Source organism: Sebastes umbrosus, chromosome 4, assembly GCF_015220745.1.
Source record: "Sebastes umbrosus isolate fSebUmb1 chromosome 4, fSebUmb1.pri, whole genome shotgun sequence".
NCBI lineage: Eukaryota > Metazoa > Chordata > Actinopteri > Perciformes > Sebastidae > Sebastes > Sebastes umbrosus.
In genome coordinates, this window is record NC_051272.1 from 17,329,813 (window position 1) to 17,356,823 (window position 27,011).

The window sequence follows — 27,011 nt, forward strand, 5'->3', positions numbered from 1 at the left end:
AATCTGACTCATCTGCAGGTGTTCATAAAAAGGATTAAGAGTAATCCTCAGTTCCTTAAATGCTGCTGCATCTTTATTGATAGCCTGTCTCTCTCATGCATGCAGTACTATAATAGAGCCATCAGGGGGAGGGACTTCTGCAGACACAAAAGCCTGATGGTGCTGCCAGAAGTGACAGAAAACAACAGAGACGTTAAAGGAGCAGTTTTGTGTCTGAACTATGAGGAGAGCAGAGCAGCTGTAGGAGACGTGGGAACCGATGCAAGTTTATCATCAGCTCTGACAGAAGATACGACATCAGGTCAGTTTGTGGAGGAAGTGTGACATGCAACTTATCATATAGGAAGTGCTATTTCAGTTTTTGTCATTTTTGTATGTACATAAATGTTCACTCTTATAGTGTTCAATTAATTACTATTCTGCTTTTAAAGTCTAATTCATAGCAGTAAAAAATGTTATTCTTAATACTTACAAAGCACATGTTGCTGCCAATGTGAGCCTGTTTGCCAGACCAAATGTTTCACAATAAGAGCAAATTTCACATATCCTGCCCTAATTACCCAAAATGCTCTTTTCTTTTAATCCTGCTATAATCACAATAACTAACCACTGTTACACTGCCCAGCTTGGCACAGCTGTATGGGTTGTGCTTGTTAAGTTTTTAAAGCCAATAATCAGTATTTAGACAAATGAAAGACAGACTGAGTGTATTTCCTTTGCTGGTCTCATAGTGTTTAAGCTTTCTGAACAGGCAGGTGAAAGTAGATCCAACTCTGAAGGAATGCTATAGAGCAAGCTGGGACATGTAAACATATTCATCTCTCCAGTCAGAAATCAACAGGAACACCTCTTTGAATCAGCAGGGTTGGACTTGTGGTGAAAGAGAAGGAGACGGCTGGATAGACGGGCTTTAGTGGTGCACATCCAGGAGGTAAACTACATCAATGAAGACACCTGGCATGGCGGTATTCAAGCAACAGCAAGTGGAGGATTTCTATGTAATTGGAGAAGAACTAGGAAGGTGAGTACAGTAGGAGATGTTTAATTACACCCCATAGAAAATGATCTTCACTTAGTGTGACTCAATGTGTGATTCATCTCTCCACTGCATACCTCTTGACCTAGTGGTCCCGGTGTGTACGTAGGTATGCAAACAGCTGGCCTGTTTAAGCTTGAACTGGGGAGTGTCGCTGTGTAAGAAGTAGGTTGAAGTTTACTACCAGAGATAAAGTTTAAAGGTAAATGCTCTCTAAGAAAACAAGCTCTGCGTGGACACGATATGTCCGAACCAGGAAAGAGGATAAAATTTGATTTACTGCTTTTGCAAAAGCTGATTCTGGGTGGATCAATGTGATGAAGGGTCGAGCCAGACAGCGAGGAAACTGTGTCCTATGGGGAAATGGATTAAAGGAAGTTGGCAGTGAGGATTGAGGAAGCTACAAATCCACTACACATGTGTGGAAGGGCGACTTTGGCATGTGCACCGCTTGCTAACAGATAGAGAGAGGGTGTGAAAAGAAAGTGACTTGACCTCTGACCTTTCACTTTTAGTCAGGATATACACTATGTCCCGGTGTTTGCTGGTCATTAGCTGCACAGCTTCTTTGACACACCCCTGACAGGATAAAACGAAGACCTGCTGTGGAAGTGCGCTCCAGCTGCATTTATACGCCTGTAGATGAAGAGTTTTGTGTCCAGCTTTAATTTTACATTGAGATTCCTCATATATTTGCCTCATGAAATATTCAAATTCATCTGCGAATGAAAAGATTGAATATTATTAGTGGGGCTGTCATCGAACAAAGAAATTCTTAGTGGACTAAAACTCTTAATTTTGTCGTCTAATAAATGAGTTGATGTGTGGAGTTTCTCCACAAAGAATTACACAAAAGCATTACTTTAAATCTTGTGTTCACCAGAGATGTGTTCATAAGTTTCTTGGAAATAAGTCATTCAGCATGAAAAAAAAGCATAAAAAATGACTAATCAACTAAAGAAATCTTTGTCGACTAAGACCAAAACGACCGATAGTCAAATAAATAGACAAATCAAATAAGAGGGGCCCTAATTATTATTAGATAAACAGGCAATTTGCTTAAATGATAATGTGTGCCATTTCCAAATACCCTTTATATGTTGCTGGTTAATAAATCACGCACTAATGCTTTATGGGTCAGTTATAAGCCATTAATAAGAACAACTTTCTTACTTTGTGGGAAAGAGCTGCACAACAAATGAACCTAAATGCATTTACTAACAATTTATGAACAATTATAAACTAAATGTATTATAGTCTTTCTCTTGATTTCTCTTGTTTGGTCCATAAAATGTTTACTGTCATAGGAGTAAAGAAACCAATTTGATAGAATCGATTATCAAAATAGTTGGTGATTAATTTAATAGTTGACAACTAATCGATTAATCGTTGCAGCTAGGGATGTCACAATATCAGATTTTCTCTACACGATTATTGTGGCCAAAAGAATTCACGATAACAATATTATCGTGATATCTATAGAAAATATGAGAAAAAATAATAATAATGCTATCAGTTAAATTCATCTTTATTTTCTTTATTGTGCATTTTGTCTCTTTTTTGACAAATATGTGACACTCAAAATATGAGAATAGGGAGGTGGAGAGAGTCTGTAACCATAACTGTATATATAAAATGATTTAAAAGACGCTGGATTATTACACGATATGATCATATGTGTATTATTAACATGATATCAATATTTCATATTTAAATATCACGGTTATTGTCAATACCAATTTATAGCGACACCCTTATTTACAGCTCTAAATGAGTTATCACGATTTATAACTGCAGATTATTTTCCAACATTGTAGGTGTCCTCATGATTAATTAAAGATTATTATTATTATTAATGGATTTGAACTAATCTATAAAAGATCCTTCTAAAGCGTTTATAAAGGGTTGATAAAGAGTGCTTTATTTGAGAGTAATACCAGTAAATGAAAGGCGTGGTAATGTGTTGTTTAAAGGCTGACAATATCACTGAGTTGAGGTTGAGCTGGAAACTTGTTGCCTGATAAGACGACTCTGCTGAGAGCGGAGCTTCGTACGTGTTCATCACTATACTGTCATGGGAGGTAGAAAGCTGATGTGGTTAAAAGCCACAACCGAAAACAAGAAGAGCTTTTTCAGTCACAGAACATTTCTGAGAATTTTATCACCAATTCAGCAGCTGGATTTTTTTTGCTTGCAGTCTTGTTGTGACAACTTTATAGTTAGTTGTGGAGGACTGCAGCCCACCCCACCCACGGTTTGTGAGAGCCTCATGGGTTCAGACCTCTCCACCAGACGCCACAATGGAACTGTTACTCAATCGTCCTCCCGAGAGGGTGAGGAAACTTGATGAGAGAGCGGCCAAAAACTTATCTCTGTGTAGATCTGTGTTAAGATCCTCTGTGGAACTGTTGAGCCATTCGCACACGGGAAGGTTGATTAATCACACTGTCCACCTACTGGTACATTATAATGTCACAGGGTCCCACGCAGTTGTACGCAATGTTTCTTTCCACTACTGATGGGAGTTTCTGGTAAACCAATCTGTAAAACAATCCTTTCCTTGAAATGTGAGGCATTTACTGACCTGTCTTACCATCTGAGCGATGACACTGATGATGACACATAGTAGGAAGTGTCACTGTGCGAGCCCACAGCTGCTTCCGGCCCTCCCACCAGACTGGTGAGGCTGTGGTGGTGAGCTGATTTACAAGTGACCGTCATGGCAGATGGTGGATTATGTGAACTCTACCTGTCAACAACACGTTGCCCATGTTGGGTCATAACACCCAAGAGCTTTTTTACCTTTACTACCACTTGCTGATACTGTGGCGGCCATGAGTGAAAAAACATCTTCTTTGTTAGTCATCATCGAGCAATGGCAAAAATTCACAGGATGCAATGCACTGGATGGGAAGTGCCATTGTCTTTGTTCATGCCTGAACAAGAACAAAAGGCTTGTAAACTTCCTATTTTGAAATTGCAAATACTGCACTTACATCCTCTACAGGTTTCACATTGGTTAGAACAGAAACTCATGGGCTTTGCTGTTTTTAGCTACTCTCGCTAGCAGCACAGCTTTAAAGATGGCGATGTCGGTCTGAAATGTCTCAACAACTATTGGATGGATTGCCATTCAATTTTGTACAGATATTTTCCAACATGTCCAACTCATCACACACTGATGCTTTGTCAGACCCCTTGGCGTCACTTTTTCGGTCGCAGTAAACACGTGCTTAATGTTGTAAATTAAACAAAAACACTTGTTTAGGATTAAGCAACACAATCACTATAGTTAGGTTTAGGAAAAAACAATGTGGTTGGGCTTAAAATGACTATGTTTGTACAGTGAAAATTTGACTGGGCGTAATGAACCCAGGACATGAACGAACAAATGATTGTAAAGTGAAAGCGAAACGTAACACACGGGACACAAACGGCGGTCTCTTTCGCTCTTTAAACTATGTCACCACAGTCCTGGCATACATTCCCGGTTTGTTTACTGTTGCCACGAATGGGTTTACATTGTAGTTAATGGAAAGCCCAACGTGTCTCCTACCTCCGCTAAAGGATGCCTAGTGCGGCGGTATCGAACGCCGACGGCCGTGACAAAGTGTTGGTATTTGACGCCCTGGGAATGAGAACAGGCTGGGCTTTCAGATTCCCTAGAGGATGAATCCTACTGACTTTGGTGATCCTCTGACGTTTCCTCTAGTGCAACCACGAGGTTGAACATTGTCATTTTTAGTGAAGTGTCTCGACAACTATTGGATGGATTGCTATGAAATTTGTTCAAAATGTCGACCTCAGGAGGAATTGTAATATTTTTGGCGCTGCCTTAACTTTTCATATAGTGCCACTATCAGGTGGTCAAAATGTTAATATTTAGAATTAAAATATTTTGATTTTAATACCAAATACCTGTAAAACTACATGTATATGTTATATATGACATTCCCGTCAGCCTTAACATTACTTTGTCTGTAGTGCTCATTAGAAAATGGCATCATACTAACATGCTAAACAAAGACGGTGAACATGGTAAACATCAGCATGTTAGCATTGATATTGCGTACATGGTAGTATGGGTGTAACGATACATCGATCTGGATTGACATATCGATTCATTGATCAACGATCCAATGTCATCGATGCAAAGTGAAAACATCGAGCATATCGTCATCTTTATTTTGAAATTCCCATGGTACGTCTGTGTCACAATTTCTGTCCAAGCGCACCTCCTCCCTACAGAGCCCAATACTAAAATTGTCAAATTATGTTTCAGTTGCTTTTTGTGAGTTAATAGAAACGTAACTGATTGTGTTAAATGAGCATATGATATCGTCTCATAACGATCGCAGGCTACTGAATTGAATCAAATCAAAATCATACTGTGGCAGACTTTGTGATATCCGCAAATATCATGTCGCTGTCCCAAGAATCGATATGATATCGTATCGTGATTGTTATTGAATTACTCAAATGTCCAACTGAACGCAGGAACACTGAAAAGGTCACTTCACACCACACTTGACATGGAAAGTGTTTCACAATTTGTCTCTGGGTACTGCGGTTTTTGTAATTTGAAGAAATACTAGCCACATTCTTGCAGAAGGAAATGAGGAGGAGAAATGTTTTGCGGAAGTTTGTTGACTACGAAGAGGATGCAGGGAGGGCAGGGATACACACTTACGGCCGCAGCCTTCAGATGTGTTGAAGTGAAAAGACCTGACAGTCGCGAGGCAGACAGGTGCTGCTGATGAACGCAGTAAAGTGCTAGAGTTTCTCCAGAGGGATTTACTGTACATGATGTATCTATAGCACGGACAGCAGGCATGCATGTACAAGGAGCAGGGCGAGGATGCGTGTAGTCAGCTCCGAGGAACAGACATTCCTGCTGTTGAGGGGGTGAAAAATGTGTTTATTCAGTGCAGCCTGGCTGAGGGAACTCCACGTTGACCTCTTCGACATTCCCAGAATTCCCGTTTTGACACAGAAGTCACTCCATTACTGTCAGCAGCCCTACTGCTCCACAGATACATAGTTGACATCGGACCACTTCAAAACAAGTGGGAATCTAGAGCACCCTGAGCTCTTCATGGGCATAAATGTTGTCATGATAATAGCAGATGAAGGGTTTGTTACACTAGATAATACAACAGAAATTACACTTTCTGCAATGATGAGTCATATTTTAGAAGTTTGAGCTGCTTCTCCTTCACATTGGAGATCACAGATGGTAGGGGTGGTTAGGGACAGGGCTTGGTCAATTATGAATCTGGCTGTCTCTGTCACGCCGCCCCAGAGGTTCAGTTGAGAAATGTGTTTAAATATTGGGCCGGCGCCACTTCGTCCGAGCATTCCTCCAACCTTGGCTGAAGATAATGACCTTCAGCTGTTGGAAGTGGAAACTCTGCAGGGAGATGGTGCTTTCAGCCCCACTGGCCGGCTTAGAGCTAAGACAGCCGGCACGCCTGGCCCGTTGTGGAATACCACTCCCAGCATCACCGCTCTCACCGCTGTTACTCTGCACCTCGTAACAACGCTACAGTAAAGCCCTTGCACTGACAGTTGTGTTGTTTACTTTCTCACCTTTGGGCTACAGCAAACACCACGAGGGGTCATTGTGTTCAGTCTTGTTTAACAGGCAAATCAAGGACACTGTCATGTGCTTTATGTTTGGTTTTGCAAGTGGACTTCATTGAGCGAGCCACTCCCCCTCCTCTCCTCAGTTCACACATTACCATAGTCATCTCGAACAGGATCAGCCTTTCAGGGATGTCTCAGGGGTGGAAATGTCCTGTGAATAGAACAGATAGAGGGAGCATTTCAGATTCCTCGCTGTTCCTCTGCTTCTGCGCCTCACCCGCCGTGTTTTTATTATTCCTTTGCGGCATGTGTGCAACTCTGTGAAGACCATTGTTACGACATACACCTCCTCCTTCTCTCCTGCATTTTCTGTTGGGTCATGTTCACACCGACATCTGATCTTGTCAGTGTTTTTGTTGCCCCTATATGAAGTTTATAAGCTTAATAATAACTCCCTGAGGCTTTGTGGTTAGAAAGTATATGATACGATATGATACAATACGATACGCTTTATTGTCCCCTTGGGGAAATTTGTCTTGGACTCAGTGCTGCACACCATCAGCTGCCTCCACAGCAGCATCAATAAATAGAAACATTAAAAACATTAAAAACAAACAACAACAACAACAATCCACATGTAAACAGAGAAACACATAACAATGTAAACCACAAACAACATATATTGCACATTACCAAGACCTATATAAAACAGCATAAATAAGAGATAAAAAAACAAGAATAAGAACACCATGACTCTATTGCACAACCCTACAGCCTCAAGAAACATTTTTTGAAATTTAAAATTTTGATCAAGGTGGGCACAAACAATTTTTTCAAACGGTTCAGTTTGCATTTGGTGACCCCGTATCGTCCGCCAGATGGTAAGAGCTCATACACATACCTCTCTAGAACCTGGAAGCTATATTGAGGTAACCTTTTTATTTGAAACACCTGTGCAATGCAACTAATACTACTGTATGTTTGTGGCGCTTATAATCTAGTTTTTCTATTTTTTTCTGGGTCAAATAAATGTTGATTTAGGTATTTGAGGCCATAGTTTGCAGTGTTGCTATTCTCGATTGCATATAAAGGACGTTCTTCTTCTAGCAAACATTTTGTACATCCTGTGTAATAGTCATTGAAGATCTTGGCTTGCGTGGTGAAAGTACACCTCAGTAATTGTTTGAGCAAGGCAACTTTAAAAACAAGTCTTCAAGAACAGCTCCCAGATGTGGTTGTAGAACTGCACAGGACAGGGTGTGCCTCAAAAAGAGCAAACTGGCTCTACCGTCTCAGACGAATGTGCTTAAGGAAAGGTTACTTTTACTTTTGTATTTAATCCATGTATTTGTTTAGTGATGAGCTGGAGCTTGTGTAAACTGCTGTGTGAAATGAGTGTAGCAGGAGCACAGTGTGTGTCCATGTGTTTTTGGACAGCCTTTATCCAGCAGCTCCAGCTCAGCAGGCTTTTTCCTTCTCCCCAAGCAGCGGCAGCAGAGATGTAGCAGGTGGAGAAGGAGCCTGTGGGCCGGGCTATTCTTAGCCCACTGTAGACACCGTGATGATAGTGGACACAGACTGGACAGCCTCTCACAGCCACCCTGGAATCTCTGTGTGGACAGTTATGTCCAAAACATATGCCTGCCAGTCATTATCTGTGTCCTCTCTCTGGGTGTTCTTTCACAATGTCTAAAAATACAAACGCATCTCTGTTGCATTGAATAATTTGCAAAGGGATACAGTAAATTATTGTGTCCACCGGCATTAAAGGGATAGTCCAGGTGTTTTGGAGTGGGCTTGTATGAGGTACTCATCCATAGTCAGTGTATTACAATCGATGATGGTCAGCACACCCCCAGCTTGGAGAAGCAGACAGGAGTTACTGCATAGAAGCAAAGCAAATTTTAGTCACCTAAAAGAAAGACCCACCTAAAAAAAAATCAACATCAGTTTAAGTGTACACTATATTTAGAATATTTTCACCGCTTTACCTTGCAGTCAGACAGCCCTTTCCGATGGGGAACTGAAACCGTAGCATCCATCTATGCTCTCATGAAATCCACCAGACTGTTGAAAAAATCTGTAATTTGACGTCGCTGAACATGGACGTTGCTGATCTACCGCTGCCTCGATCAAGTAGTTTGTTTGTGCTGTTGTGTAACTATGGTGAATCTGAACCAACCAAAGTCACACAATAACTCAAACAAACTAACAGATCGAGGCAGCGGTAGACCAGCAACTCCCGTGTTCTGCAAGATAAAATTACTGTTTTTTTCAATGCAGTCTGGTTGCTTTGTCGAGAGCATGGATAACGGCTTCAGTTCCTCGTCGGAAACATAGACTATATAGCTGTCTCATAGCGAGGTAAAAGGGTAAAACTATTCTAAAAATATTCTAGATATAGCGTACACTTAAACTGATGTTGACTTTTTTAGGTGGGCCTTTCTTTTAGGTGCCTAAAATACGTTTTTGCTGGCAACCCCGTCCACAGCAGTACATTACTTTGCTTCCTTGCTGGAACTCCTGTGTGTTTCTCCAAACCTCGGGGCATGCTGACCGTCATCTACTATAGGTAATACACTGACTATGGATAAGTACCTCATACAACTGCACTTCAAAACACCCAAACTATCCTATTCATATTTATTTTATACAATCACTACTGCATGCATATTTGACTGAATATTCCTCTTCGGTCTTGTGAAAGATAAAGTTCATCTTCCCCACTCAGAAACTTTTTGGCCAGCTCTGCCACCACTTCCGCCCTCATGTCTTTCTGTGGCCTGTTACTGAGGAGAGATTAGTGACTGAGAGGCTTGTTTTCAGTGTCTGAATGTACAGAGTGGGCAGGTCAGTCAGCCCACAGCAGCAGGAGTGGCAGCAGACTGAGATTACAAGTGCTGGTCTGATAATAAAGCCGTGGAGACTCACCTCATATATTTAACTGGGCGACAATGCTTCTCGTTCAGTCTGTCATTGGGTCAATTATGAGTGAAATGTGTAGTTATGTCAGGGGAGAGTGACAATAAAGTTTAGTAGTTTACTGGTGGAGTCAGCCCTGTCTTTAAGGGGTCATTTAGGGGTCAGTATAGCTCAGGATGTAAACATATTAACTAGGTGTCATAATCACATGTCCACAGACTGTAGCTTTGCAATACAAGAGCACAGTGAAAAGTGAAACAATAATCCACAGAGAGATGGTCTCTCACCCACACCTCTGTTGTGAAATATTCAGAGTTTTGGGGATTTTTTCAGTGGACTGATCTCTTGAGGATGGCGAGAAATTTGGCAGGAAGGTTGCTGGAGTGGGAGGACAGCAGCTCTGTCCCACACTGCTGGTCTGTCTGATTGTTCTCTGTCTTCCTGGGAAACAGGAAGTGATGGACTATACCTCAATATTTCAGCTGGTTTTGACACACAACTTCCTCCCTGTCAACATCCTGTTGTTAATTGTTTATTAGAAATTGATTTTCTATCTTGAAAAATGTTACCTATAGTACACTCAGTAATGTCTTCTTTTTTCTTTTGTGTCTGCAGTGGGCAATTTGCAATCGTCAAACGCTGTATAGAAAAGAGCACGGACGTCGAATATGCAGCCAAGTTCATCAAGAAGCGCCAGAGTCGGGCCAGCAGACGTGGCGTAAGGAGAGAGGAGATTGAGAGGGAAGTGGACATCCTGCAGCAGATCCAGCACAACAACATCGTAGCGCTACATGACGTGTACGAGAACCGCACAGACGTGGTGCTCATCCTCGAACTGTGAGTCAACAATGCATCACAACATCCGTACAGAATCAGAATCTTTTTTTGTCCATGTTTCGATTTGTGAGTTCATTTTGTTGACTGCTGTGTTTGCTGAAAACCTTTTTGCCAAGATCACGTGTGCCAGAAAGAACCAAACGTCTCTCGCAGAGTTATTAAAAGCTTGTGTTGAAAAGAAGCCTCAGATGGCCCCCGTTTGGGTCCAGCGAGTGCCTGGCATCATAGAGGGCACAATTAGGACGAAAAGAAAGCTCAGTCCAATCAAAGCAAAGGGGTAAACTGCAGAACAGTTCCTGTTAGATGCAGGACGAGACGCTTTGTGTCATTCAGTCTATTAGGTTTTCTTTGTATGAATATAAAAGGACATCATGTTTATGGGCCGCCAGCTGGTCAAAGGACACTTTACACCACTTTTCAGCAGCTTTTCACGTATTTTATTATGAAAAGGTTGAGCGCTACAGTGAGACATAAGTAGGGCAGATTGTTACCACAAACAAACATATCTAAGGCATCGTGACCCAATGCATCCTGAGAACTCACTTTAGATAACGTTCAAGAGAACTCCAGATTATCTGAGCCCACAGGATGTGTCTCTGAGTGAGTGTGTGTGTGTGTGTGTGTTACAGGGTGTCTGGAGGAGAGCTGTTCGATTTCTTAGCTCAGAAGGAGTCTCTCAGTGAAGAGGAGGCCACTCGGTTTATCAAACAGATCCTAGACGGAGTCCTGTACCTCCACTCCAAGAGGATCGCACATTTTGATCTGAAGGTACAACCCGCTCCATCTGTGCATATTATGTAAATCTATATTTGTCTCGTGATGACGACGATGTTCTTTACCTCCACAGCTACTGAACTGTCCGTTCATGCAAGGTTAAAGTGGAATTAATGTCACATATATATAGCAGGTGTTTACTGTCTCGCTATTCTGAATCACACATCCTTCCTGTTGTCTGTGGCTGAGGTCCAGTCGCTCAGATATAGACACCACAAGGTTATCTCCTCACTTTCAGAGAGCAGTGTCGCCCACGCTGCTGATAGTCACTATCCTGTTTTTTCTGAAGCTGCAGCTCCTCTTCACTCTTAATGCTCCTCGTTTGGCAATTAAGGAAAAAGAACACGCAGTGAAGGGCTCGATTCAGACCTGTCCGAGGCTGTGACCTTCACCTCACAATGACAGATCTGTGCGCTCATTTGTGTTGAGCATTTTCTGTGAAATCAGAAGGTTAATAGTCAGTTGAGGAAAATGTTAAAACTGTCTGTCCAGTCAACGCGGATGTTACTTGTGACCTTTATATTGATTTATAGGAATCCAGAGCAACACAGTTGCTACACTAAACTCATCAATTAACGAGTTGCATCTTGTTGTTCAAGCCATATAAAAATACAATGTGTAAAAGTGACAAGTTGTGTGCTGAACTATTATCTATGGAGGACTTAAGCTGACATTATAATAAATAAAGAAAGAAATAAAGAAATGTAGAAATAAAAAAAACTCAAATATCAAATAAACGTGTAGATAATTTTATAATAAATAAATATGCACAGAAAAAATATTTATTTTTACAAATCACTTATTTTCATATCCATTTATTTTTAGAATTAATTATTTTCTGTTTACATTTATTTATGTTTTTTTATTTCCCTAATTTTTAATTTCCCTATTTATTCAAAGAAATAAATACATTTTATTTATTTCTATTTTTGTGTATACTTATTTATTTTCAAATCAACATGCATGTTTATTTGATAATTGAGGCCTTTATTTATACAAGTTCTTTCTTTATTATTTTATTCATTTATTTATTTATTGAGTCAATTATTTATTTATTTATTAACTATTTTTTTTAGATAATAGTAGCTTTAGTCCTCCATAATTTCCCAGCTATTTCTTTGTCAGAACCACTAACTTCCTGTAGTGGTCCTGGCCAAGAAATAGTCCGGCACATAACACCCGTAAATGCAGATTTGTCTTTTTTACACTATTGATTTTGTAGGTGGAATAAACGGGACACAATCTGTTAATTAGTTAACTTTAGAGGTGCCAAATTTCTAGTTCCCTTTGGACAGAGGCAGGCTAACTATTTGATACTGTTTCCAGTCTTTCTGCTAAGTTACAGTAAAGTGAATCAGTAAAATTTCCAAGATGTTGAACTTTACCTTCAATATTTTAATATTTTACACTGACAAGAATGACTGTAACAATGTTTTTCTTTAATGCTTACGCAAAAGGCAGCTTTACCCAGGTAATTGTTTTACTCAGTGTTGTTTGTGAATTGCCCAATCTTGGTATTAGTAGAAATCTGCTGACAAATCTGCTGTTTGTTTTTTTTTTGCACTTCAGCCTGAAAACATAATGCTGCTGGACAGGAATGTTCATCTACCCCGCATCAAACTCATAGACTTTGGACTCGCACACAAAATAGAAGCCGGGGCAGATTTCAAAAACATTTTTGGAACCCCTGAATTTGTTGGTAAGTGTATTTTATATGAGATGTGTTTGCAGTGAAGGACATTTTAAGAGGAGGCTTGGTGTTTTGTGATGCAGGAGTGTTTGCTGTCTATTTTCAGCTCCAGAGATAGTCAACTATGAGCAACTGGGATTGGAGGCAGACATGTGGTAAGAGCTTTTAATTACCTCTGACTCTGCTGCCTTCCATACACCAGGCTGCAGCGCATAACTTTGGATTAACCTTGTGCTGTTTTTTCACAGGAGCATTGGAGTCATCACTTATATACTGTAAGTTGGGATGATTCGTCATTATGAATATGGAAGCTTAACGTACCTAAAGAGATTATCAAGGATGATTTTTAAGTGAGTGTGTGAATGTTGTTTCAGTTTGAGCGGCGCGTCACCTTTCCTCGGCGACACGAAGCAGGAAACCCTGGGAAACATCTCGGCGATGGACTACGAGTTTGACGAAGAGCTCTTCAGCAATACCAGCGAGCTGGCCAAGAGCTTCATCAGAAAGCTCCTGGAGAAGGACACGAGGTAAAAGCACTGACAAACAGCTGAAGGTCAAAGGTCAATACAAAGCCTAGAATTAGAGGTTTCACTGCAATAAATCCTAAGCACATGCAGACATGACCCAAATGAATGAAAGGCCAGCCAGTCCACAGAAATCTAGAGCAAGGATTTAGTTTTTTGGACACAATGTGATACACTTAATAAAATAAGCTAAATAAACATTAGTTATACTGCAAGCTAATCCCAAGCAAAGCACTATATGTCTTTCTGTGTACCATGTGATCTTAATCTTGTTTCTTAACATGTGTTTCCATTTAAATGCACCTCCAGGAAACCAAATATTCCTGTGAAAGTAAAACCGGTCTGAATGTATTCCTGAGAGATTTACACATCCTAAGGCGTGACTGCTCACCACGCTCGGAGTTGTTCGGGTGTATTTACTCAGCTGCATTTTCTTTCTCTCATCATTTTAGAAAACGGATGACCATACAAGACGCCCTCAACCATCACTGGATTAAGGTATGCACTTGATTTATGCGTATTATAGCATGTTTTTGTTCCCTCAATAACTACTGTCAGCCCCACCTCCTCCTGCTACATGTGAAAACAACATTTAACAGTTGATGTCAAAGGTAACATACGGGTTACAGGTTTGTTTCTTATTAGAGCGCACAATCCATTTTTAAATGTGCCCAAAAAATGTTGACTTCATGCTCAAAAAGTTCACACCCGTTAACTTTATATATGTTGAAAACATACTTTATCACAGTTAGTGTATATTGTTTCCATCACTGCATCATTATTTTTTTGCACCCATCACCTATCAACACACTTATCTACACACTAGTTGTGCAAAAGGTTCAACAAACCCACGGTTCGGTTTGTATTGCGGTTTTTGGGTCACTGTTTCGGTTCGGTTTGTTTTGCACATTAGGGAGAAGAAACACATAACCATTTCCAATGTGTTTGAACTCCAAAATATCAAAATAAATAGATTGATTTATAGTAATGAAAGATATTTCTCTATGAAGCCATAACACCAATTTTATACACGAGATGAGGCAGGTTACGTAATGGTCAAGTAGGCCTTTGTTCAAATAATTGCCTCTTTTATGTCGTTGGTACCTCATCAGATAATAAGCAGGCCTGTATTTAATAGTTGTGCAACAGTTCAACAAGCCCACAGTTCAGTTTGTACATCAATGAACGGTTCGTTTTGGTTTTGCATCCCTACTACACACATCTTGTACAGCCGTCTTTTGCAGTCTGAAACTTTGCCTAGAAATTCAAGTGATCGAACTGAAGCACTAATTGTGATTTTCATGGCATGGACATTTAACAACCTGTAATAATGAGGAAATCTACTCCAACATTGGCCGCTGAGATGCATGCGAATGGTGTTTTGCTGTGGAGTCTCCATCCTGTTCGGTTACAAGCATGAAGCCAGGAAACATAACACCCTGAACAGGAATGTCTGCTGTTTTTTTGTGGCACTCTTACCTGCCATGGCTTTCGCTGTAGGGTCACACACTAACCCTGCAGTGCCACGTCTGCTGGGATATTCACCGCTGTGTGTATTCAAGATGCAACAATGAGACAGCCTCTCACTCACTCAGTGTGTCCTCCCTCCACCCTTCTGTCTGAAGTCCTGCGGCCACATGGAAGAGGATAGCGTTGCCCCTGAGAAAGCGGAGCAGTTGAAGACGAAACGTCTAATGGAGTACACCATCCAGTCCCACTCCAGCATGCCCCAGAACAACACATATGCCAACTTTGAGCGTTTTGCCCACGTGGTGGAGGACGTCAGTCTGATGGAGACAGGGCTGTCAGAGGTGGCAGGAGCCCGCCACACTCTGCAGGGTGATATAGAAGCGCTGCTCTCCATCTACAACGATAAAGAGAGCTGGTACAAGGAGGAGAGCGAGACTGCGAGGAAGCAGCTGTCACAGGTCCGCTACGAGTTCCGTAAAGTGGAGGCCACGAGGAGGCTGCTGCAGGAGGACATTAAGTCTGTAGATGCCAGTCTGGAGAGCATCAGTGGGAAGTACAGCCAGAGGCAGAGTAAGCTGGACGCTCTGAGAGAGGAGCTGAACTCTGAGCTGAAGTGGCTGCAGGAGATGATGAGCTCTCTGCATCCAGAAGGAGCCAACGGCAGCAGCAACCACAGCAGCAGTCTGAATACGGACGTGAGGCAGGCGCTGAAGGAGCTGCTGCATCCGTCCTGCAGGAGGGAACTGTGCCCCGAGGCCCAACAGCCACTCACAGAGTCAGGCTAACAAATAAAAACACACCTTAAAAATCTAAACGTGTTTTTGAAAATGAAGCTGTTTGAATGTAGCACAAACTTTTGAATGTATAGTCTCTATAGTCTTTATATTTTCTTTATTTCAAATGTTTATTTTCTTGTGTGAACCATGTAGTACGATAGTAGGAATCGGAAATTGGCTTATCTGCATTCTTTCTGAGTTTGGTGAGAAGATGGATACCACTTTCTTGAAGCTACAAACAGGAGATAGTAAGCTTAGCTTAGCACAAAGACTGGAAACAGGGGGAAACAGCTAGCCTGGCTCTGTCCGAATGTTAAAAAAAAAAGAAACTGCGTACCAGCACCTCCAAAGCTCAGTGTTACATCATGTTTATTTAAGCCGTAAAAAAAAGTATAAAAACGACAAATTGGGGTTTTGAAGTATAATTATGGCACAATAATAGTAATTATTCTAAAATGTAAGTGATATTTGCAGACAAGTATGGTCTCGTTGTATTGAGCGGGTTTGGTAGCTTTTTATTTGGACAAGATAATGAAGATAAATATTAGTTGTGAGTTTTACTGTGTCATGGCCAGAAGGCTCAAACAGCAGCTCTTTTCAATGGAAGAAGTTCACATTTTTTTAATTGATTTATTTTTTCATTCCATTTTATTTTTAGGACTGTATATTAATGTGTATATTTTTTTCACAAAGATTATCATTTGTAAAGTTGCATGTGTTGTCCTAAATATGTTGTTTGTGTTTTTGTTGTTGTTGTTTTTTAGATTATTTTTCATTGATTCAAATGTGCACTTTTACTAAAGATTGAATTTACTTATTTATTTTTTTATTTCTTTCTTGGAGATGTTTTATGAGTCAACAGGAAAACCAACATCTGTGATAAGATCACGTGTGTTTCAAAATGTGTCACCTCCGTACCAGTGTTTTTAGCATCTCAACAGATATTCCTGTTCACGCCTCACACTTTATGGCCTCTGATGTGCACACCGACACCACTGTTGTTTAAACACTGAAATAAATGTTCACCATTTATTATGTTGCCCGTTTACAAATTCTTTTGATCTGAGATTTCCCTATACTTCCTGTTGTACCTCAGATTACAGTGTAAAAATTAGACCCGTACATAATGCATAATGTTTTTGAACTTGCTTGAACATTTGACATTAACATAAAAGATACTTCCATTGTTATTTCATCCACTCATTGTGTCTCTGCAGCCTCTGAATCCCAGACAGGCCATGGTGAAGAGGTTGTCAGTGGTCAACTTGGATAACTTTAAGAGACAGTACGCAAGACGCAGGTGGAAGGTAAATAAAAGCATTTTTAGTACAGTTGGTTCATATATTATAAAAAATGTTGCTCTTGATAGCTTTCAGGAGTCACTCTCTTTGCTTTTTATCTGTTCAACAGATGTCATTCAGAATTGTGGCTCTGTGCAATCACTTAACGCGGATCATGAAGAAGGGCAACAAGCTACCTCAGCCGGACGAGGTAAGAAATAACTGCTGTAAAGCTAACAGTAATGGCTCAGTCTGGACAGTTGGGAATTTTGCATATTCACTTTGTTGCTGAGAGTTAGATGAGAAGATTGATACAGCTCTCATGTCTGTATGGTAAATATGAAGCTACAGCCTTTTAGCTTAGCTTAGCATAAAGACTGTCCAAGATTTCCAGGAGCAGTGACTTCCCGGAGTTTTGTTGTCAATGTGACGTTGCTAGGTAACCAATGGAGACTGCAGGAAGCATGATTTCGGGTTGTCCGTCTGTCCGTCCATCCATTCATACCATTCTCGTGAACGCAATATCTCAAATTTTTCACAAACGTCCACTTGGACTCAAAGATGAACTGAGTAGATTTTGGTAGTAAAAGGTCAAAGGTCACTGTGATCTCACATCCGTCCCATTATTGTGAACGTGATATCTCAGGAACGCCTGGAGGGAATTTCTTCAAATGTGGCACAGACATTCACTTGGACTCCCCATAACTCTAGAATTTAAATGCTAATTATAACAATTTCAAACAAATATCTAATAGGATAAAATTGTGACATTTTGGACAGACATAGATGTAAACTGCAACTTGACCGGTTGGCGGAGGCATACAACCACAAGGCGGTAATTCTAGTTCTAAGTTTTACACTCAAATTTTTGCACGGATTAAACAAACAAAAAATAAGGTGTCAACTTGTGAGCTTTGAAGGTTCTGGTAAGTGGATTTTGTTAACTTAAGACAACCCCAGGTTAGCTCTTTCCCCCGTTTTCTTTTGTGCTAAACTAAGCTGCTGGTTGTAGCTTCATATTTACCGTACTGTACAAACATGAGGTATCAGTCTTCTCAACCCAACGCTCAGCAAGAAATCAAATATGTGTATTTCCTAAAATATTCAGCTATTTCTTTAAGAGTAACCATTTGCAGTAATAATGCAGCTACAATCTGAACCGTGCTGCATTGGACTCTTCACATAACGCTACATGGTTACACTGGTATTTTGCAACTAGTTATTCATGGACCCTGCTTTTTTTTATAAAAACAATAAAATAATATTTACATTTTGTGGACTCCTACAACTGTCATCACTTGTCACCACACAAACAATTTCACAGCTGTTTCTCAACTCCAACATTTGGATTGTTTCAGAGGGATTGTGAAAGTGACCAAGAGGAAGAAATCCTGAAGAGGAGGCCGAGGAGCAGAAAGAGAAGCAGCACTTCCTGAGAGCAACAAGTGTGCCGGGCGGTCAACGATGTTCGGTTGCAAAACAGTGACTCTGGACCTCTGTGACTCACACTTTGCAGCTGTTACTTGTCATAAAGAGTCATCTCACATTATCTGTTTGAGTGACTGCTGTGTATGCAGCATTTTAATTGGTCAAGGCAACTTTGCGTGTGTTGGTGACCCACAACACCAGCAGATCCTCTGCTATGTGTTAGATAGCATTCTGCCATTTCTAAATTCAAACTAGCGTTTTCTGGCATAATAAGATATAACTGATTATTGTTGACAGGAACTGAGAAGCCAATGTTAGCACCACGTCCACAAGAATGTACAGTAGGCAGCTTCCTCTTACAACTGCAGTCTTAAAAGTCCCTCAGCTGTTGTTTAACATCCGAGTATTGACAGTTAGATTCTCTTCTTTTTATTGTGCAGGCTGCATGTGTGAATTTACAAGAGGTGTGTTGTTGAAAGCACTGACAGATGAATGAGATGGTAGCAGATAGCCAAATGTTTACATGTTGTTCTGCTTAACTTACAGCAATGGCTGTGTAATCACAGTTAACCATTAACCTCTTCATTTGCCACATCAGAATAATTTGCCTGTAGCCTGTACACTACACAGAGCTATCTGTTAACTGTAGTTAACACAGGATAATTTTAATTACTGTCAATTACTCGTGTCTAATGGGGCAATAATTGCATTTCATCTTATGCATACATAAAGACTGTATATAGATATTTTAATTATAAAAGACATTTCACAGTTGAATTTTTGAAAGCAGTTGTTAGGTCCTAGTGTATGTATGGTGTAAATATACATAAATATCAGCCAAATGTCTTAATTTCACTGTTACTTGTATTTTAGCTCATTAAAAAAAAGAGCAAACACTGTTTTAAACACACACATGCATCTTTTTCTGTTCACTTGTATGTATTGTATGTAATGTAAATTGAAATTTTGTTTAATAAATTAATGAACGTGATTGTTTTTCTTTGTGAGTTTTTAAAAAGTAAATAAAAACAATGACTCCATCACAATGTAAAAATGACAGCACCATTTAGCCTTTAATTCTTTTAGGGCAGCGGTGCCCAAACTTCTTCACTTGGAAGGCCTAAACTGAAACTTAATGGTGGGTCACGGGACAAAAGCAAACACCTATTGTAATGAATTGTATTTAAGATGCAAAATGGTACTATAGGATCCCAACCTCATTTGATTGAAATGCCTTTTGTCCGTGTGCCACTATCTCTGCCTCCATTTTTTTCTTACCTCATTCACGCCAAACTGACTTCTTGCACAATTGTCACTCTGCCCACCATGCTCAGATTATGAAACAATTCATTAGTGATCCTACATATTTAAAGGGCCTCCCAAAAAAAAGAAAACAGAAAAAAAGAAACTGATTTATATTAAAAACTTTTGTTGATATTTTTTTTTTGCTAGAAACATCTGACCACTTTGGGCAGCCCTGTTTTTGGGCAATCACATTATAAAATGTTCTCGTTAACTGCGATCTCTATGTACAGGTGTGATTATTACCATATATTAGTCTAGATGTTTGAAAAGATGACCACCAAAGACGTCTTTTAGCACATCTCACAAGACAACCTTGAATGTTCTGTTCAAACACACATAACAATTGGCCCGGGGCGTCACGCCCCCGGGCCAATTGAAATGTTCCCGTCAAACCACAATAAGGCTATAAAAGGTACACAAAGTGGCCCTTGACAATAAATACATTATGAATTCTCTGAACATCAGTGAGCACTAATTGTGGTAGTGCACTCCTACTGGTTTTTCCCCCAGCCACTGGGCAATAATTTAGTCTCACAACAGAACCGTTGTTTGGGTCCAGTTAGGCTGAAAGGGATGGGAGGGATAATTTGACCTGAACTAAATACATTTTTGGCAGCGACACAATGTAGGCCAATTACACACTGATGCTAAGAAAGGAGTCCTAATCAACAAGTGGGTCAGTCTGAAATCTATAAGCCTGTTTGTGCTTCAGCATTTACGCCATTACAGAATTACTTAACGTTCAGTATAAGAACACTGTGTAGAACTGCATATTAAAGTATGAGGGATTTAAAGAGCCATTTAGTTTTGCACTTCCATAAAGTTGGGTGACTCACAAGGGACACATAACAAAGGGAATGGTCACAATAAAGTAACAGCTTCATGCTCCTAAACCTCTGGATCTTACATTTCCCATAATGCAACCAGTAACATCCATTCATTGGACCCTCCCTGTCTGATCAACACCCACGTCTTTCAAACTCCATGACCCCAGTTTGTAACTAAGACTCTCTGTTAAAAAACTGTAGTCTCCGAGCCGCAGAGACAAGCAGAGACAAGCAGAGACAACCCTGTCGGGTTAATTTTTCAGACTTTTTTTTTCAACTTTATTGACAAAGAAAATGGAATATACAATAAGGATACAGAGAAAATATTATTTATTTATTTATTTATTTAGACTATATTATTATTATTTATTTGTATTTGTTCTATGAATTGTACTAAAAATATTCATTTATTTATATTTATACTATAAAAAATAAGTAGAAATGACAAAGCTTAAAACCACTGTTTTCCCAGACTGAGAAGAACTCCTCCTTATGATGAGTATACCGACGTTTGTGTGTAAAATTGGTGGATTGGCCCTTCAAGTTCTTCACAAGAAACAATATGAAAAAACTGCACAAAGTTTCAGTGCTTTGATCTACATAGAAATTCATATTTTTGTGATTTCATCTTTACATTTTGAGTAAATAAATACACACAGACAGCAGGATGCATGTCATGTAATACACATTATCCACAGTACTATACTAGATTATACTAGATTTTAGTCTATTGAGCTAACGTTCCCCTCTTAAATATAATTAAATTTAGCATGTACTAGCATGTATTACTGAAGTAAAAGGTGTTAGAGTTACTGGCATTAAGAGCAAAAAGCTTAATATGTAGCTGTCAACAGTCACACTGTTGACTTTATACATCTCAAGTCCTTATTTGATCATAAACATACAGCAACTCTCCGATTCTACTGTACAGCGTTACGTTTCTGTTCAATGACAACCTGTGATTTACTGGCACAAGATGAGATGAGAGAAAACATTTAAAGCACGCTCGGGGTCACTCGTCTGTATGGAGTCTCTCTCCAGGCGGGTGACAGTAAATATTTCAGCCATGTCTCACTGAAATATGACCTGAGTCCTTTGTAGATTTGTCATTGATAGAGAGTGAAATGACATGGCTTCCAGTCAACCGTTACAGTTCGGTCTGAAGCATCTCGTATAACAGAGTCACAGCTGGTGTGATGGGATCAATTCTGTGGTGGACCAGCGACGGCGTTATGGGATCATAGGATACCAGCAGACTTACTGCTGGGATGAACTGATGGATGGGTCGCTCACACAGACAAATAAGGAGCGCTGTCAGAAATCTAAGTGTAAACCATGTCCTTCATTGAAAGAGATACCAAAGAGGCAGATCTTGACTGTGTCAGGAGGCCAGACTGTAATATGTAACGTGGTTTGCATAACCCAATGACTCTTCACAGCCAGAATGTTACTGTACATTACCTGCAGGTAAATCTGAAGTGTGAGGCACCATGGTGACTCTTAACATCATATCATAGGCATTTGACATGCTCATAATCCATGTGTAAACATTATAGCTTTTATGGCAGTGTTGGACCTCTGTTGAAAGTGGATATGTACTGTACAATCCCACCCTGTTGGGACGTTGAGATCATTGCATTGCATTAGCTAGTGACACGTAATGTTATTGTGGAAGAATTAAACTTTGGTCAGAGGAGTAGCTTTCCAGTGATATTTTGTGTTTCTTTCACAATGATGCCACCTGGTGGGCGTAACAAAGACATCTGGAGCAAGACCAATAGTAGATGAAAAAGTAATGATTTGTGTCATGAAAATAAAAACAAAATGTGAAAAGTAAATCTATGCAAAAAAAACAACAACAAAAATCTCATTAATAAAGCATGCAGACAAGAAACAGACAGAGATGAAACTTGTGAGCATATCAAGTGATAAATTGTAAGCCTCCAACATGCGTTTACAGTGTAAGTAGAGGTCATGTCTTGTTTACATGTGTGAAAAACAAAATATGAATCTCTCCTTAGAATATAGATTAAATCTGCAGCTATAAGGTTTAGCACTCTAATATTAGACTACATTTTGTTCTGGACTTGTTATATATTTGCAGTCAACCATATGTCACTTGAATATTATGTGAATTGTTATTGTATTCAGAATTATACCTCTGATATTACAGCTAGCTGTGTGCACAGTGACAAATGTCAACAATACATCCTCTGACTCCAGCGATTCATAGTGTCTTATTTCCTGCGAGCACCTGAGGGCTGTGTGCTCAGTGAACAGAGCCGTCAGAGGATCTGACAGCGGCGGCTGTGTAACTCTGGAAACAGACCTGAGGGCATTAATCATGAATGCCAGCCTCTCACTTTATCTGTGTGATCATTAGGCCATACTTTAGCATGACGATCACTCTCTGGAAATGAGCTCCAGGAGGCTGCTTCCATTATTCATACCTACAAGAGCACAGTCGGCCCCCTATTCTTGGAGATGAGACTTAATGAAAGGTGGCCATATTTAGGCTCTGTGCTCTTGTCACTGAGGAGCATGTCTTTGTTAGTGGTCTCAACCCCCCCATGCGTCATCCTTAGCAATCTGCTTCCCCAGAACCTGCGTGATTAGACCCAAGAGAGGTGATAGGTATTCCTTGTTAGGATGCAGAGGTTTACTTGTACACCCCTTTAAGGAAAAGCCTCACATTTGATTGGTTGACCTCTTCATCAAAGTTGAGTTTTGCTGCCTTAAGAGCAACTGCAGATCTGACAAAACTTTAAAGTGGGTCACTGATTCATGTGGCAGACAGTTACTGCCTCAGGCCTATATATTTCGAAAGCAATATTATTCTTGATTACATTTTTATACATAGTTCATACTGATTATTTAAATTCAGAACCTTTTCATAGGACTATTCAAGTGTCTTGTCAAGAAAGAATTGTCAATCTGATTGTTTGAAGTGGTTGTTGAAGGTGTTGTAGTTCAATATATTGATTCCCATAGGTGACAAAATGCAGAGAGTGTACCTGTCACGGCCATGGCTATGCCCTTGTGTTTCCTATTCCCCTCTCCTCTTGTCTCCATTATTTGTGTATAATTTGTTTGTGTGTGTGTGTGTATGTGTGTCTAGCTGGGCCCCAGCTTACTCACCTGCGGGCATTCAGCTCATCACCTGCCTCAGCTCACACACACCTGCCATTCATCAGGTCCTCTTCTCTGCAGTATATCTACCCTGGCCCACTTATCTCCAGATCGTTGTTTTCAGCTACAGCAGTAGAACCACGTACATCTCAGACCTCTAATTAATTCCTGTGAGATTTGTGCTTGTTTTTGTAAGATCAGTCAATCAATGAAAAATATCTGAGAAAAAAAGTCTGAAAAATGTCTGTAAAAGAAATTCTGAAAAATGTCTGAAAAAGAAAGTCTGAAAAATGAAAGAAAAAAAAGTCTAAAATATTTTCGAAAATAAAAGTCTGAAAAATTTTACCGAAAAAAAAGTCTGAAAAAATATCGGAAAAAAGTCATAGTATAGTATGTCGAAAGATTTTATCAAAAGTAGTCATAGTATAGTATGTAGAAAAAAGTCATAGTAAAGTATTTGAAAAATGTCGAAAAAAAAAAATTCTGAAAAATGTCCAAAGAAAATGTCTGAAAAATGTTTGAAAAAAAGTCTGAAAAATGTCCAAAAAAAAAGTTCTGTAAAATGTCTGAAAATAAATTCTGAAAAAATGTGAGATAAAACAAAGTCGGAAAAATGTTCGAAAACAAAGTCTTAAAATGTCCGAAAAAAAATTCTGTAAAATAGCAAAAAAAGAATTCTGTAAAATGTCTGAAAAAAAATCTGAAAAATGTGAGATTAAACAAAGTCCGAAAAATGTAAAAAAAAAAAAAAAAAGTCTGAAAAATGTAAAAAAAAAAAAAGGTCTGAAAAATTTCGGAAAAAAGAAAGATGTGCAAAAAAAATTCAGAAAAATAATTCTGTAAAATATCTGAAAAAAAATTCAGAAAAATGTCTGAAAACAAATTCTGAAAAATTTTCAAAAAATGTCGGGAAAAAAGTTCTGAAAAATGTCCGAAAAAATTCTGAAAAATATTGGAAAAAAATTTTGTAAAATGTCTGAAAAGGAAATCTGAAAATGTTTAAAAAAAAAAGTCTGAAAAATGTTAAAAAAAAAAGTCTGAAAAATGTGAGATAAAACAAAGTCTGAAAAATATCGGAAACAAATCTGGAAAATGTTCGGAAAAAAAAGTCTGAAAAATGTCCAAAAAAAGAAGTCTGTAAAATGTCTGAAAAAAAATCTGAAAAATGTGAGATAAAACAAAGTCTGAAAAATGTACAAAAAAAAGAAGTCTGTAAAATGTCTGAAAAAAAATTCTGAAAAATGTTCAAAAAAAAAGTCTGAAAAATATTCGAAAAAAAGTATGAAAAAAAGTATGAAAAAAAGTCTGTAAAATGTTCGAAAAAAAAGTCTGAAAATGTCCGAAAAACAATTCCGTAAAATAGCAAAAAAAAAGATTCTGAAAAATGTCTGAAAAAGAAAGTCTGAAAAATGAAAGAAAAAAAAGTCTGAAAAATGTTCAAAAAAAAAAGTCTAAAATATTTTGGAAAATAAAAGTCTAAAAAATGTTACCGAAAAATAAGTCTGAAAAAATATCGGAAAAAAGTCATAGTATAGTATGTCGAAAGATTTTATCAAAAGTAGTCATAGTATAGTATGTTGAAAAAAGTCATAGTTGTAGGGGTTCTACTTTAGTAGGTTTTGGTTATTAGCAAATTAATTAATAAATAATAATAGAATTATTAATATTAATAAAGATTATCAATAAACATCAATAATAAACGGGGCACCACCCTGGAATCAGGGACCAATGACCAAAACGTTAATATAGTCTCATTATATATGCTAAACTATCAATTTGGAACGTTGATTAATAATTAAATTAATAACTATAACCAAAATAGATAGTAAAGGTTGAAGGATATCGGAGTTCTTGACATAGCAGAGGTTGGCATTATTCACTCTTGTGCAACATTAAACAGACCAGCATGTATATTCCACAAACATTTATTTACAAGTTAATAAAGGTTCAAAACACAATATTAATCTAACTAAATAACTAAACTAAACAAACCAAACAAAGTGTGTGTGTGTGTGTGTGTGTGAGAGAGAGAGAGGGGGGGGGAAACAAGATGGGTTCTTGTCTCAAAATGTCTGTATGGCCTACAAACAAAATGGCGGGCACTGTAAAACTACAAAGATGGCTGAATCAAAGATGGCTGAATCAAAGATGGCGGAATCGAAGATGGCGGAATCAAAGATGGCCATCAGCATGTCACCACATGACCTCTTTGTTCTTCTGAGAAGAAGGACAGAGAGGGGGGTGATGTGGGGTTAAGATTATCTGAAGCTGTATGTTTATGTTTAACTAATTCACAGTTTCTGTATGTGATCTTTATGTGTGTTAGATATGCAGTGGGTTAGAAAAGATGGTTAGTTTGCATGCAAAACCTTGTCTATGTGAAGCATAAACTAAACACATCAGATGTGGCGAAGCCAGTTACCCAAAAATCAAATACAGATAAATCAACACAGTCAAACTCAATGAATAACATTAAACCAAATCAATACAAGTACTTTCTAGAAATCAAAGTTGGACAGTCTTGCTCAGCCCTGTGCGATTGCTAATGCTAAGGCCCAGTACGTTACCAATCCATGGAAGAAAAGGGTTTGTGATTCCATGTGTTGAAGTTGTGGTTCCAAGTCAAAGAGGTCGTCTTTGCTGTTAGTTTGGTGCTTTCTTTGCTTGATAGCTTGAAGTTAGCTGGTGGAAAGGGCAGAGCACTCGCGTCGTCTGCCGTTTGGTTCCTTGGTTGCAATGGCTGTTTCCTAACAGGCCATTGATCAGAACCAGAACTGTTTTGCAAGTTCTGGACTTGAGAGCCGTTCACCTCAACCAGGTCAGCCTGGGTTGAGGAGATGAAGAGCAGAGAGAGCGCAGCAGCTCACCTCTGGCACGTCAGGAGAGATGAGCAGATGAGAAGAAAGAGTCGAAAGGGTCACCTCCAGCAGCTGGTCAGCTTGTGTCAGGAGGTGAAGAGCAAAGAGTCGAAAGAGGAGGAACAAAGGACATTCCTCTGGTTTTGTTCTGTGTGAATTTCACACCTCTGGGTGAAATGTTACTGTAGCCAATGAGAGCTGAGATGAGTCCTGTGGTCAAGGATCAGGTTACTGAGGTCATGAGGTCACTTGAAACCAGCCAGATGCTGGGTCCCTACATAGTAAAGTATTTGAAAAATGTCGAAAAAAAAAAAATTCTGAAAAATGTCCAAAGAAAATGTCTGAAAAATGTTTGAAAAAAAGTCTGAAAAATGTCCAAAAAAAAGTTCTGTAAAATGTCTGGAAGAAAATTCTGAAAAATGTGAGATAAAACAAAGTCGGAAAAATGTTCGAAAACAAAGTCTTAAAATGTCCGAAAAAAAATTCTGTAAAATAGCAAAAAAAGAATTCTGTAAAATGTCTGAAAAAAAATCTGAAAAATGTGAGATTAAACAAAGTCCGAAAAATGT

General features: G+C 39.1%; 1 protein-coding gene across 3 annotated transcripts; it reads left to right on the forward strand.

The window, feature by feature from the left end:
* Window positions 1-133: 133 nt before the first annotated feature.
* Window positions 134-19,308, forward strand: dapk2b (death-associated protein kinase 2b). Of its 3 annotated transcripts, XM_037767055.1 has the most exons (12): window positions 134-301; window positions 864-1,021; window positions 10,160-10,381; window positions 11,011-11,149; window positions 12,725-12,854; window positions 12,952-13,000; window positions 13,094-13,120; window positions 13,220-13,372; window positions 13,822-13,867; window positions 16,833-16,922; window positions 17,026-17,106; window positions 18,254-19,308. In XM_037767055.1, the coding sequence occupies exons 2-12, from the start codon at window positions 945-947 to the stop codon at window positions 18,329-18,331; spliced, it is 1,092 nt and encodes a 363-aa protein (XP_037622983.1). In that variant the 5' UTR covers window positions 134-301; window positions 864-944; the 3' UTR covers window positions 18,332-19,308. The 3 variants fall into 3 exon arrangements, with proteins under 3 accessions (XP_037622983.1, XP_037622982.1, XP_037622981.1); XM_037767054.1 differs by lacking the exons at window positions 16,833-16,922; window positions 17,026-17,106; window positions 18,254-19,308 and adding an exon at window positions 14,995-16,647 and having other exon boundaries at window positions 861-1,021; XM_037767053.1 differs by lacking the exons at window positions 16,833-16,922; window positions 17,026-17,106; window positions 18,254-19,308 and adding an exon at window positions 14,995-16,647.
* The last annotated feature ends 7,703 nt before the right edge of the window (window positions 19,309-27,011 follow it).